The 14,189-nt window shown below is 39.2% G+C and overlaps 1 protein-coding gene across 3 annotated transcripts; it reads right to left on the bottom strand.

Moving 5' to 3' along the window:
* Positions 1–2,920: 2,920 nt before the first annotated feature.
* ccdc40 (coiled-coil domain containing 40) lies at positions 2,921–13,734 on the bottom strand. 3 transcript variants are annotated; one of them, XM_022740004.1, is made up of 19 exons: positions 13,627–13,734; positions 13,369–13,517; positions 12,917–13,010; positions 12,398–12,531; positions 11,967–12,050; positions 11,337–11,556; positions 10,580–10,737; positions 10,352–10,474; positions 9,290–9,411; positions 8,767–9,010; positions 8,445–8,627; positions 7,852–8,097; positions 7,450–7,663; positions 7,018–7,187; positions 6,845–6,936; positions 6,380–6,500; positions 5,147–5,335; positions 4,020–4,178; positions 2,921–3,506 (listed from the first exon to the last, which is right to left on the bottom strand). In XM_022740004.1, the coding sequence occupies exons 2-19, from the start codon at positions 13,510–13,512 to the stop codon at positions 3,255–3,257; spliced, it is 2,949 nt and encodes a 982-aa protein (XP_022595725.1). In that variant the 5' UTR covers positions 13,513–13,517; positions 13,627–13,734; the 3' UTR covers positions 2,921–3,254. The 3 variants fall into 3 exon arrangements, with proteins under 3 accessions (XP_022595725.1, XP_022595726.1, XP_022595728.1); XM_022740005.1 differs by having other exon boundaries at positions 6,431–6,500; XM_022740007.1 differs by lacking the exon at positions 4,020–4,178.
* Positions 13,735–14,189: the final 455 nt, after the last annotated feature.

Raw genomic sequence — 14,189 nt, 5'->3', positions numbered from 1 at the left:
GTTTATCCAAACAAATGGAAGCTGTAAAGGCAACCTACCGTAAATGGTATAGTGACATAAAGACTTTGGAGGGTATAGGACATCTAGGGAACTCATCAGTTACAGGAAAAATGGAAATTTAAAGAAATCATTTGAAATAAAATCATTTAAGGATGGAAAAAAAATTGGGTAGAGCGTGGCTAATCAAAAGACACAGAACCCTGCGGTGCACCGATATGGCAGTCTTCCTTTGGACAACATTAAGCTCACTGGACCTTGACAAGACAAGCCAAATTGCAAAGTTCATAAAACTTACACCCTACTGCTCAGCACTGCAGTCCACGCTCGACTAAATTCATATCAACAACAAAATATGATCCTCTCGCCCTCCCATCGCATATACAACACTCAAACGAAGCTGCTGTGGCAATTTTCTGTAATGTGAGCACCACCCGTTAGCAGCACAAAGCTTTCTTATCTCTCTCATATCACTTCATACAGTGAGGGCAACTGAACAGCATTAGGGATTTCCCCACAGAACATTCATGGGAATATACAAGGAAAACGGAACTGTGATAAAAGTGAAGTGGTGTAGCAACCAAACTTCTATCTCTTCTTCTCTTCTAAAGTATGATATGTTACAATCCCACATAATTAGCTGCAGAAGAAGTAGGAAATTAGAAATTACACTCAAAGGTTATCCACAACACAAATAAATAATACATTCTCTTGACATGCTACATGTTTCATGAATACCAAAGCTCTCTAGAGAATGGTTGATTTTGACCTCAGAGTGACTGAGAGGGTTGAAATATAACAGAGTGATAACACTAACCTATAATCAGATACTTGTTTTTAAGACAAGCAGAGACATTCCTTGTAAGTATAAAAGACTATTTCATACTAGCAGTATTTGCAGTTTATAAAGTTACAAAGATTTTCTGCATAAAGTGGAGTATGTTCATATTAGGTTAGAATCTTGAAGTGAGACTATGGAAAAGCAGCCATTATAAAATAATGTTAAAAAGTATAGTTTAACAGTAATACAAGTAAAGTCAGTGAATTGACTCAGTAATGTCTGATGTACAGCAGTATCTATCTAAAGTTTGTAAGTTTGTATCTAACCTTAACAAGTCTTGCTCCAAGGTTACTGTAGCTCAGACGAAGTGAAAAACAAGTGGAAAAGTGGAAAACAACCGTCTAATGATAGTATTATCTAATTATACCTGATGAATGGGAGCTGGTTTGGCATAATTATGTGGCTTAACAGTTTACAGGCCTTGACATAAGAATTTAAAGACTGTCATGCTGGCAAACAAATCAGTGTTCAAATAATGAAAGTGACTTGACTAATAATAATGACTAATGAAAGTAAGACATTTACTTCTCAAGAGGAAACTAACTACAAGGAAATGCCATTCATGTATAATAATGGCTATAATAATAACTATTTATGAGAGATCCATTCTGAAAGTGCTGTTAACCTAATGCATTATTTTTGCTGCTGCGTCACTGTACTTTACACTAAAGATATCTCTTGCTAACAAGTACTATAAGTCAGGTATAAGTCCTCTCCTCCACATATGTGTTTGGAGTGTGTGAGTTTAGATTTAGGTTCAGATAAGTAAGAGGAAATTGCGAGTGTTGTATTAGCTGCTTGTTTTCCCTGCGTGCATGTGCATGCATGCTGCTACTTCTGGTGATCTACAGGGCACCTCCAGGTGCTGTGGAAAGTCCTGTCTTTAAGACACAGTACAATATGGTGTTCACTGGAATAACACAATCTGATGAGCCTGTTCCACAGCAATGTATGAGTGTTCACCCACACAGAAGAGTCAAATTTGCAAGTGTTGAAATCACTTGGCGTCACTGTCACATACAGATCTGCTGCTGACAAGGAAGGCCTGCAGCTAATTTGGTTAGCTCTGGGCAGCACATGATGTGCATTTCAATGCTTGAAATTACAGACATTTTATGAAACACACACAATCCTGGTCTTATTGTGAACAGACTTAAGGACAGGTGTGAGTACTTCAATAGCAGATTATGAAGATACCTCTCTGCCCAGGGTAAATAAGCAGGTGCTGCCACACAGATAACTAACACTACAGTAACTAACTTTTTGTGTGCTCACAGCAAAGTCTGTAGAATGTGTGTGAGAGAAAGCAAAGTGTTATTCCAAAGGTTTAATCCTTTTTTATTTTGTAAGATCTTACAGGAGCTGCCACAACACCATCCACAATTTCTCTGGATGTTTTTCAGATTCCATTTCCTTTGTGCATTGCATTGTGGGACACTGGTGTATGTAAACAGTACAGTCAAAACTGAACGTTTTTTTCTTTATAGCAAACTGTATTTTTGTTTGACCATAATGACAGGTGAACTGTATGTTTTTGTGTGTGTACAAAACCTTTGTGTACAAAGTCAGTATAAGTCAGTACAGAGCGATTTATGTCAGATAAGTTCTGGACAACAATGAGTATTTATAGGCAAAGCAGAACTGAGTTTTTACAAAATAAGTATGTAATTTTGTAGTTTTGTTAAATGTTTACAGCACATGAAAATCAATTTGAGAGTTACCTAAATAGAAGGAAATACGTAATTTATATGACTGATGGCTGATGCTACAGAATACTGTATTAAAAAAAGGTGCCTTTTCATCCACAGTCAACAGAAATAATCAGGACTTTGTACAATCACTCAGCCTCCAAATACCAACACTGATAATGGTGTTTTAAAATTGCAAATGAGGCAGTAAATAAGGAAACTGAGTACAAGGGTGCTGCTGTCTGGCCTTTTTTTTCCAATAACAAAACAAATCAATGGTGTATGAGCTCAACATTATGCTTATACTAAATGGTTTAGGTTATCCACTAGAATATTTTTTTGTCACTGATGGATTAACAGTTGTTGCTCCTAGCACTTTATGTTTGTTATTACCCCTTCATCATTTAAATGGTACAGTACTACTGAGCCACAAACCTCAGTTACTTTCCAACCTCGCAGCTGGATTGAAAAAGCCAAACACTATGACAGATTTAGCTGTTTTTTCTTCTGGTTTCATGAGTGTTTATTTTGTTTCATTGTTTCACAATCATTTTTTCATTCAAAGCATAACACAATACAAACACCAAAATAAATCGCCTGTTGTTCTTCACAAATCTATCTAGTACATGTAATCTTTCTCTCTTATCTTAACCTCATTTGTACTCACTTTCCATCCTCTGCATTTCTTCTCCTGCACTCACTGTCATGCCTATATTCTTCCCTCACTCTCAGGATGCCTGCTGATCCAGGGCCTGTGTGCGTGCTGCCAATGCTAATGACAACCTGCGGAGCGCCCCCTGGTGCTGGGGAAACTCCTCACACACACGGTGCAGGATGGTGCTGGTAGAGTGAACCCGCTCCATCTGGCTTTGCAGAGCGGCTCCTACTGACTCGCTGGTGGATGAGGCTTGGTAGTTGCCCTCACACACCCCCTGCAGCTTCTTGGTTCGGCTCTGTAGAGACACCAGGTGCAGCAGGTTCTAGAGGGAGGGATAAATAAAGAATGGGTGTGTAAATGTTTTATGCTTTCACTTGTTAGAAAATGTACAACTGATCACAGAAGGTTGAAAACACTGAGTAGCTATATCACGTGTTCTTGGTTAGTGGGTGTGGTTTCCATGAGTGGAAACTGTGACACTCAAGACAGTAAATGAAAAGCCCACATCTACATGAGCCAGAAAATGCTTTAATAAACACTGTCACCGCACCCTCATTAGATCATTAGCGTTATTCAACAGTTACTGGCAGAAGACTGAGGGTGCATATTTCAGTTCTGAATGGAGACTTGATTGACACATACCAGCTACTTAAACAATGAAGACGGTTGTGCATTAGATTTCAAGATAGTGAAGAGTCAGTCACACACAAAGTAGGTACAAACCAGTATAATACACAAATTCAAACCGGCAGAACAAGATTTTTAAGAGTTACAGTATATTCCCATGGTAGCATGTATTTATGTGTTTTAACACAGAACATTATGTGCTCCTTACCCTGTCTTTGGTATCCTGGAGACTTATGAAGTCAGGTTCAAGGGCGTAGCTGGTGCCGCACAGTTCTATCAGCTGCTGCTTTTGCTGTGCAAGTCTGTCACTCAGACTCACCTGGCTCTCCTGTAGCTCCCTGATCACCTGTTCACACTCTGTCACATGCTAAAGACATGAATACTGCATATAAGATAACTGTGATTCAGGTACATATGCAGATATGGAAAATCCACGTCTCCTCACACACCTAAAAAGGTACAAAGGCTTTGTCACTCCAGCTTCAGCCTAGCAGGGTACAGCACTGTACCTTTGAACATCGGTACATTTTCATACCTTCTTGTCTGTACCTCTAAAAGAACATTTCTGTACCCCTAGTGACAAAAATTTACCTTTTATATCCTGGTACAAGAATATACCTCGTTTTTTTTTGAGTTTTTTTAAAGTTTTTTTTTCTTTCTTTTTTTTACATTTTTGCCTTTATTTTGATTGGTGTAGTGACAGAGAGAGACAGGAAAGTCAGGGAAAGAGAGAGAGGGGATGACATGCAGCAAAGGGCCACAGATCGGACTCAAACCCATGACCACTGCAGTTAGGACTAAACACATGTGGTACGTGCTCTACCAGGTGAGCCACCAAGGCGCCCCCAGAATTGGTACCTTGTGAGGCAGAAACATGCCCCTAAATTCAGAGACAAAGTCGTTTACAGTTATTGACTAAAATCTATTTTAAAAAACTGACAATTAGTTTACATCTTTTAACAAAATCAACAGTTTAGATGTAAACTAATCCATTTACAGTGCATTTCAGTGTATTGTTCTGATGGAACTGAGTTGTCCTTAAAAAATTCTCTAATCACAAGGGCAACCGAGACAAATTTTAATTTGGTTTAATATAAAAATGTGAATTGAAATGAATGGAAATGTAGCATATTTTATTACAATAAACCCAACTCTCTATTTAATTCAAGATTTTGCAATCACTACTTTGCAGCATCATCTGCCTGTACCTTAATCTTATTAAAAGTACAATTATGCTGTCAGCAATGATTTTGTTCCTTCACACATGCCTTCCAGAATTATCACCCTAAGGACCATTTCAGTACAGTACAAAAACTCCTATTTCTCTGTGTGTACCTTATGTGTGTCCTGAATCTTGCGCTGCAGGCCCTGTATGAAGCGGCTCAACTCGCCCTTCGTAGTTTGTTTGTGGGAGCTGTTGACCATGGCCTCCCTGCGGAGAACGATGGTCTCCCTCCTCGCCACTGTTGCTTCACTCTCCCTCAGCAGCAGTTCCTGCTGCTTCATCAGCTGGTTGAGTCGCACCTGCACAGACACACACATATTGAGTGAGAGTACACAAATATCAACACAAGCGCACAAAACATAAAATAATTCAGTAGGTGAGATCATAACTACTTATTGATCTCATCTACTGAATTTACCATATTACCTTAAAGACCTCCTGGTAATGAGGAAGTTTAAAATAACTGTTTTTGAAGAAGATGAACATTGACAGATCTCCAAAGAAGCAGCATATTGAAATATGTTACATGTAAGCTTTGATTTTGCAGTCAGCATTACATGATTCAAAATACGCACTGTAGCTTAAAATTGAATAACTATTACACCAATTTTTTTGTTGAGTTATTAACATTGACCTTGATGCAGTCTGGGTCTGCTGCATCTTTCCTCTACACTCTCTTGTTGACCCTAGCAAGAAGAGATTTTTATCTAATTTAGGTCATCAGTTCCTGGGGTAATCAATCCGTAACCTTGCTACTTAATCTCTGTATGCTCTGTTACTATTGCTGTTGATACAAATGAGTTAAAATGAATTAAGGATGAAAATATTGAGAGACTAAGAGAGCATGAGGGTTTTTTACAGAGGAGGTATGAGGGATGTCGTGTGCAACCCAACATCTGACTTTGAGCCTAGAGCCTTTATTTTAGTTGTGATACTGCCTCTGTTGACTGGTTGATGCTGATATCTAAATGGTCCTCAGTGTTAGGCCACTCCTGGTGAGTACCAGCCATTTGCTCTGGTGGTGTCAGGATTTATTGTACTTCTGAATCAATTAATTAAATAAAATAAATATTTGCAATGTATTTTTATTCAAAGTGTGCTTAAATAGTTCAATTAGAGATCACAGAGCTTATAATTACAGGAGAGGTGACAGATGAACCAAGGATCTATCAGCAACAAGAGCTCAGAGGGATGTTGAAGACACATTTCTCAAACTGCTCTTAAAATATTACTGCCTCAATGTACATAAATGTATGTAAATACAAAGGCAAAAAGCTGGATGACAACTCAGTATTACTGTTTAGTGTCTCTCCATATGATCTTATTGTGGGCACTGTGTTTACCTCCATACGGTGGATCTCAGCCTTCATCATCTGGATGTCTCCCTGGCCCACCTCAGAATCCACAGCTGAACGCGTCTCTTTTATAAGCTGGGTTTTCTTCTCCCACAGCATGATCTGCCGCCTGCAGAACACACGCAAACACATGCACCCAACAAAGGATGCTGACATGAGCTGTCAATTACTGAATGATTTCAATCCAATGAGTATGTGCTACTTATTAGCAAAATGTCTTGATATTTGTGAATCAGTATATTTAAACATTATCATATACTCTAGATGTCATCTTAAATTAACTTTTAACCATAGCAATATACCAATATCTTTATCTTTTTTTTGCATAAAGCCAACAATCATTTATAATATCTCTTAATATCTCGTAATTGAATAATTCATCTTGTTGATTGGAATAGAAACACATAAATACTAACTCATACTGAACAAGCAAAATATGATTATGTGACTGACTCAGCTTCCACCAGACTGTTGAGGAGTCTCTCTTTTTCCTCCTGGGTCTTCTCGTGTTTCATCTGCATCTCAACTGACTCCCACTCTGCCTCCTAAACACATTTTGTAATAATTTACTATTAGAACTGTAGAATATCAGAAAGTTAAAGATGAATTGAACAATTATACTGTACCTTCAGTCTGTGAAGGAAATCTGTCTCAATCAGTGCATTCTCCTGCTCCAGCGCCTGGCTGAGCTGTCCGTTCTTGCTGAGCAAGGTGTTGAGCTTCAGCAAGTCTCCCCTCAACATCTTCATGTTCTTCTCCATCTCTGTCTGCTCTTGGTTTTCTGCTTCAATCTGACCTGGTGGGGTTGGAGTTGGTGTCAAAGGCATTTGAGTATGAGTGCAGATGGAAGAGGACAGATTGACTGTAGTACATGTGAATGGTTTTAATATTTGGTTTTACTGTTTTTATCAGATGCTGAAGTTACTAAATACTTCTTATAGTTCTTAAGTGGTTACAAGATCACTAGTATCCTGTTTATAACTGACTGACAACTGACATTCATTGAGTGACCTGTTTACCTATTTGTGCATGTGCTTCTTAATAACAACATTACATACTCTCCAGGCGTATTTTCTTTTGCTGCATGCCAGTGTACTCTGTCTGCAGTTTGAGCATGTTCTTCCTGTTGGCCTCTATCTCCTGGCTCAGTCCTACTAGAATCCCCTGCTGTTTCATCCAGAGCTGCTGGTCACTCTTGATATTTGCTGCAAGCTCCTCAATCTGAGCCATCAATGCCTCTACTTTGATCTGCAGAGGACTCAGGTCTTCATTCTGGGAAAGGAGGCACACAAATCACACAGACAGGATGTAATTTTTACTATATATCTGATTGTAAAGATTGTTTCTAATGCACAATGCACTTATTTAGCTATTATATTAAACATTCAAAAAGCTTTTCATTAATTCATCCACATAAACAACAGACAACCAAGGGTCATCTCTTCCGCAGAATCTCTCACCCCAGTGCTGGCTGCGATATGACAGATCTTTCTATTGTAGTTTGTGATGATGGCCTGCTTCTGCCCGATGATTGTAATGAAGGAAGAAATCTTAGCCTGGTTGGATGTGAGTAACTTGTTGTAATTTGCAATCTCCTCATCGAGGGCATCCTGAGTGAGGGCCAGGCTGTCCAGATGTTGGCTGACCTCGCCGCTCTCCAGTCCCACCGCCACCACCTCGTTCTCCAACTGCCACAACTGAGATATCTAAAGGGGAGAAAGAGACAATGAGTAAGACATACCTTCATGTATCTTTATCCTCAGCATATCGTGCATGTGTTGTTTTTGTAATCTTAGTTCTACTGCTTCACTTCTGACTATTCTTTTTCTGTTCTGTTATTGTCTCTTGTGAGTTTCTTAACAAAAGTGTAATACTAAATTGCTCAAATACCCCTTTTAACTAAAACACCCCAGTTAGAAACGGAAGGTCTGACAATACTATATATTAAATAATATAATGATGATATTGACAACATGATTTCTTATGAGTATATGGAAGGACTCTGCTGTCAGAGCGTTCTGACTTTTTCTGTTCTTCTAAATCGCATCTTCACCTTTTCTTTCTTGAGTGTGGCTATCTTGCTGGTGAGCCATTGGGAGTACTTGGCAGCCTTGTTGTGTGTGAGCTTCTGCTGCATGTGCGTCATGATCTTCTCCTCCAACTCCAGACGCACAGCACTTTCTTTCTCCAACTGCCTCCTCTGATCGTTGACTTCAACCTGGTTGGCACTGGTTTCCTAGAATGATGTTGGAAAGGAAATGAGTAAAAACAGAAAGCACAATCAGTGTGTGAAATAGTTAGAGGCATAGAGGGGGTAGGAGGACAGTGTGACAAACACTCTCTGGACAAACACAGAAGCCTTTGCCCTCTGTTACCTTTGTGAGCCTGGCAAGGGTGCACTCTGTCTCCCTCAGAGTACGGAGGTTGGTGCTGTAGTGAGCCTGCAGAGCCTCTTGCTGGGACAGCTTTTGACTGATCAGCTTTTTAGAGGTGGCTACATCCATCTGGGACCAATTCAGCTGCAAAGTCAGTGTCTCATTTTGCTCCTGCTCCTCAGTGGTGGATTTCTTGTAGCCTTCTTTCTCTCTTTCCAGTAAGATTGCCTGGTGCTCGACAGCACTGAGGGAACATGTGCAGTAGGAAGGAATGCGTGAATGCATGCTTTCGTTTTGACATTTGTGACCTTTCCATTCAAATCTCAGGTCATTAATATTATTGTGTGTCCTACAAATATGTAGTTGTATTTTCTACATATATCTGCATATGTTGAAAAGAATGGGAACCTGCATGTCTCCGGCAGGGACATTGCTAGTCCCATGTACATTTGAAATGCATTTGCTCATTTAAAGTGGATCAGTAGCATTTTAATATTCAGCCCTCCCTTGCCCCAATTCTCACCGCACAGCCTCCTGCATCGCATTGAAGGCCTCATCTCGTCTCCTCATGCCCACCAGGCTGCTGTTCCACTGCTGTAGCAGCTGTTTACGTGCCATCACCAGAGACTCCATTTCCATCTCTGCCTGCACACAGACACAAACATGACTGGACATGTAGCTGGACCAATGTTGCATAGATATTTCACCAAAACTTAGAATATGAGAATATACTGTGTATCGTATGTTAGAAGGTTCAACAAATAAAGAAATATGTTGTTCTGATGGGTATCAGTGAATGGGGTCAATGACATACCCTGCCTTTTTCTGTTAAAATTTTGCCATGTGAGACTCATGATGAAACTCCATCAAATCAAGCCAATACTGTTTTGTCACAATAATCACATACTGTCTGTTATTAGTTAGTGCAAGAAATACTTTTTATACCAATGACCAATTTTCAATTGTTGATTGCATTAATAAGCAACTTAATTAATATTTTAAAGTTTGAAAGTAGAGTGACTTATATCTTTACATTAACAACTGATTACATGATGTATAATGTAAAAGGTGTCACTTATAATGATGAATTCACAGATAAAATTGACCTGATGCTGCAGCTTAACAGAGAATTTTAGCATCTACACCATTTTGGTTTTCTGGCCCATTTGTAAGCAAAAACATAAACATGACGCTAATGTGCTAATAGTGTAATAGTGAACATAGTGCAGCATTGAGCTGCTAAGGAGCCAGATATTTATCTCAGAAGTTGGAGGAGACCAAAAGAAGGATAAATACTGGACTTACATTCAATATATGGCCAGAAACACAACTCCAAATTAATGTCATTGCTGCTTTTTATCCACTGGATGCATACATAGTTTAATAGTGTTTTCCAACACTGTAACAACTTAATTATTCATTGTGTTCTTTACAGCCAGTATCGCTGCTCCCAAATGGCTGACAAATATATTAATGAAGCTTCAATCCGTAAAACTTCCTGTCAACAGCTGCACTAGTTTACAGTACTTGTTAGATTATTAAAAGCATTTTCATATTATACTGTCTAATGTCGTGCTGTAGTTACCTCAGAGTGGGCCTCTTTAGCTGCCTGTGTCTCCTCTGCTTGAGCACTAGCCTGGGCCTCATACATGGCCATCTGCTGCGTCAGCTTCTCCATGTCCTTTGTTAGACGCTCCACATACAAATCCTGATGACACAAGAGTATTTTCAATCAGTAAATGAATCAATGCCAAATACAGTCAAAACTTTGGAGAGCTGAGGTTTTTAATGTGTCTGAATTCATCTTGTCCACCTGCTTTAATTTCTGCTCTTCGGCCTGGTCCTTCTCAGCTCCTGCTTTGCGTCTAGCATTCTTCATGGCTTTGACATTAGAACGCAGATCTTCACTGACTCCTTGTGTGAAGACGAGGTGCAGCATCAGGTTGTCAATCTCCGCCTGTAGCTGGGACACTATGGAGTAATTAATTTAGGGATTTAATTAAGCTATATATTGCAGTTTTAACTGATATAAAATCAAATCACGTACCCCATGTGTTTCAATCCGCATGGCTTCAACAAAGACATTTAACATCTGAAGCTGTATCACTTTTCAGAGGATTGAGTTATTACCATAAGCAGAACAAGGTTAGTTACAGTAGAATCCAACTCCACATTTAGATCAAACCTCTGATAAGCCTAATATTTTATTCTCTCGTGGTTGTATCTGTACTTCTTTGCCTGGGCTCAGACATACCTGCACAGACAAAAGCATGTTGTTGTCTAATTTATCTGTGTGAGAGGCTCCAGATTGTGGTTTCTGATTTTTAAACAAGATAATAACTACAATTTAATTCACATTAATTCACAATTTACAGAAATTATAGGCCAAGCCCAACTTTACTATGTTATGTTTTGCTTGTATTTCCAAACATAAGTATCATAATGGATTTAATCATTAACCTTAGACTTGTTCATATGGGTTTAAAACAAATAGTGCAACACAGTGAGAATCAAAAATATAATCCTAATCAGCACCATGACAAGACCACCAAATGGCAAAGCACCCTCACCATTGGCTTTGGCTTTGCTGCACTGGCTGGTAGTACTGGAATAGTAGCTCTTTGTTGCCTCCAGTTGATCCTGTGCCTGCCGATGTTTGGCTTCTGCCTGTACCTTGGTGTGATGACGGTCCTCCAGCCTGGTATAGAGCCTGGCCAGCTGCTCCTGAATTGTATACATCTCACAACCTATATCCTGCAAGTGGCTGGCATCTGCCTTCTCTACTGCCAGCTGTAGCAGTGGGAAAGAGAGAGCACAGACAGGAATCAGAGAACAAGTTGTCTAGTCTCAAGTAGCCTCTGTTTTACTCTGGTTGTCATTTGTCCCGCACACATCACATTCTTTGTCAAAGATACATTTGTGATTTAATCATTTTATTATTGTTATAATTTTTATTCTGTGTCTTAAAATGTCCACATTGTACAAAGGAAAATAATCCAATTAGAAAAATGCTAATCAAATTTCTATACAGGTCAACAGCACCATCTTGTGGACATCACCGATGTCAGATCAGGGAAATTTTACCTGTATGTGCATGTGTACTATATGTTGTTTCTGCACACATCTGTATATCTGTGTGTGTCAGAACTAGTAGAGCCAAGATGGGGAAAATATTTGTTGTTGGCAGAAAAATAGACAACCTTTTCCTTCAGTCCCAGGTTGATCCTCTCCAGCTGCTTGCTCAGCTGGCTGTTCAGAGCAGTTTGTTGCCTTCTGACCAGGGGCTGCAAACAGAGCAAATGTAACATCAATGACATGACAGTGGCAATGAAAGATATCTAGTATAATGTTTACAAACTAACTGCTACAGATGGCTATGAATGAAGGCAACTTTATCTCATGTTCAGCATCAACATAGCTTCTGGAGAACTGTGCTGATAGTTGAACACACTGTATATCTATTGGAAAGCCCAAGCTAACTTTTAAGTGTTACCGATACACTTAATACACAAATATACTGGGCACACAGATGACACATTGATAAACATTTTTCTCTTTGAGGAGCAGTAACACAAAATCTATTCATTTAATAAATACTGATCGCATAAATATTGAATGAGGAGCTACAGACATGTTCAGGGTCAAGAACAATGAACTCCTCCTCTTCCTCATCCTCTGGCAGTGGCTCCTGATCCTCCATGTCTTCTGATGTGTGAAGGTTTGAGAAGTGAGGAATCACCAGCAACTGAGCAACATTGTGTTGCACTAAAACATAAAAAAGGAAAGTCATTCTTTAGCTTATTGACAAATTAAGATGTGAAAAATTTTCTCTATGTACTGACCTACACTTGCTGTCAAGTTATTCTCTTCGTTCAATGCAGGTATAAAGTTTAAGTTAACAATGGTGCTGTAATCTTAGACACAGTATCTCGCTCTTGGGCAATAAAGTTTCCTGTATTCAAGCTAAATTAATAAAAGGTAGTACCTTTGAACTAACAGATCCTAAGCAAACGAACCTAAATTAAACTGTTTTACGTATTGTAATTTGCACAGATTTCTGTTACATTTGCCAATTTAAATTCTGTGTCATACTGTGCTGCTTTGTACTGAATTGTAAATTTCCACCATGGTTAGTGTGTGACTGTCTTACCTGAATTTGTGGCCACAAGGGAGTCTTCATCTGCATCTATAAGGCCAGGGTGAGGCTGACGGGCTGAGTCAGCAGGCTCTGGTTCTGTCTGATCCTGTAAGCAGCATTGGGATACAGACAGAAAACATGTATACAGGTCCTTGATACTGATTATGATTTAGACATTGTATACTGTTAGACACACATTTTAGACTTTTACAGTAGCTGGCAATTGTTGTCCCATAGGAGTAACACCGTATGCAATAGTATAATAGGCTTGAGTTCCTTGTTAAATTATATTTTGTGAATCTAACAGTAAAGACCACGAGTGTGACATCACAGCATCAGGACAAAAGAAGAAACAAATATATATAATAATATGCATTCATAAGAAGCTGATTAATGAATAAAAACAGATGAAATTAAACAAAAAAGCAAAAAAAAGCTGGTTGACTCTTCCTCAAATGGCATACCACAGGTGGGGTAGTCGCTCCCTCGTCCTCTGCTGTTTTATCAAGTCCTTCCTGTAGCTTGTTGAATTCCTCATCTTGGTTGGGCCTTCCATCCTCCCAGCCTCCTTCTCCTCCTTCACCTCTCTCACCTTCAGCGCTCTGCATTGGACCTGTGATGACAAACAAGTGGTCTGAAGATAGTTACGTTAGCATATTTGCATCTTAATACAGAATATTCTCTTGTTTAAAAGTTTATGCATAATTAATAAATAGACGTACTTTGCTTGTGTTATTTTTGTTTTATGTTAGCCAGCTTTCCACACAGAAAACACAAACCCATCGACGCCAGCATTAACGTCATTTCCCAATGCTAGCTTAGTGGTAACTTGTTAGCCATGGACCAAGGTTAGTAGCCTGAGCGTATAGCGGTCAAGGAGCATATGCACAAATTTCAGGAAAACGTTAACTCATAGTTGCAATAGTGGACAGCTAACCTTAGCTATAGAATAAATAAAACAAATACAGCGTATTTCTGAATAACTTTTCAGTAACAATTTCCTTTAATTCTGACACCACTTAAAGCTATCCGTTACTTACCACCCTAGCACTGGCACGGATAAACTAGCACACGAACGTTGCTAGGCAACCGTAAACTTCCGTCAGAGGAGAGGGCGCAGTTCTCACCGTCCCCATGGATGTGTGTGTGTGTGTGTGTGCATATAATATAAATTATTACCAGTCGTCATTGACATGGCTCTCATCCTTACGCTCATCAAAGCCACATCAATTTACTTTAGTGCCTAATTCTAGGTCACATCTTAACCTTCCCAGTTGAATCTAAT

This window comes from Seriola dumerili, unplaced genomic scaffold, assembly GCF_002260705.1.
Source record: "Seriola dumerili isolate Sdu_G_001 unplaced genomic scaffold, Sdu_1.0 BDQW01000050.1, whole genome shotgun sequence".
In the NCBI taxonomy this organism is placed as follows: domain Eukaryota; kingdom Metazoa; phylum Chordata; class Actinopteri; order Carangiformes; family Carangidae; genus Seriola; species Seriola dumerili.
Note: the sequence above shows the minus strand (reverse complement) of the source record. Positions and strands in the feature narration are given on the sequence as shown.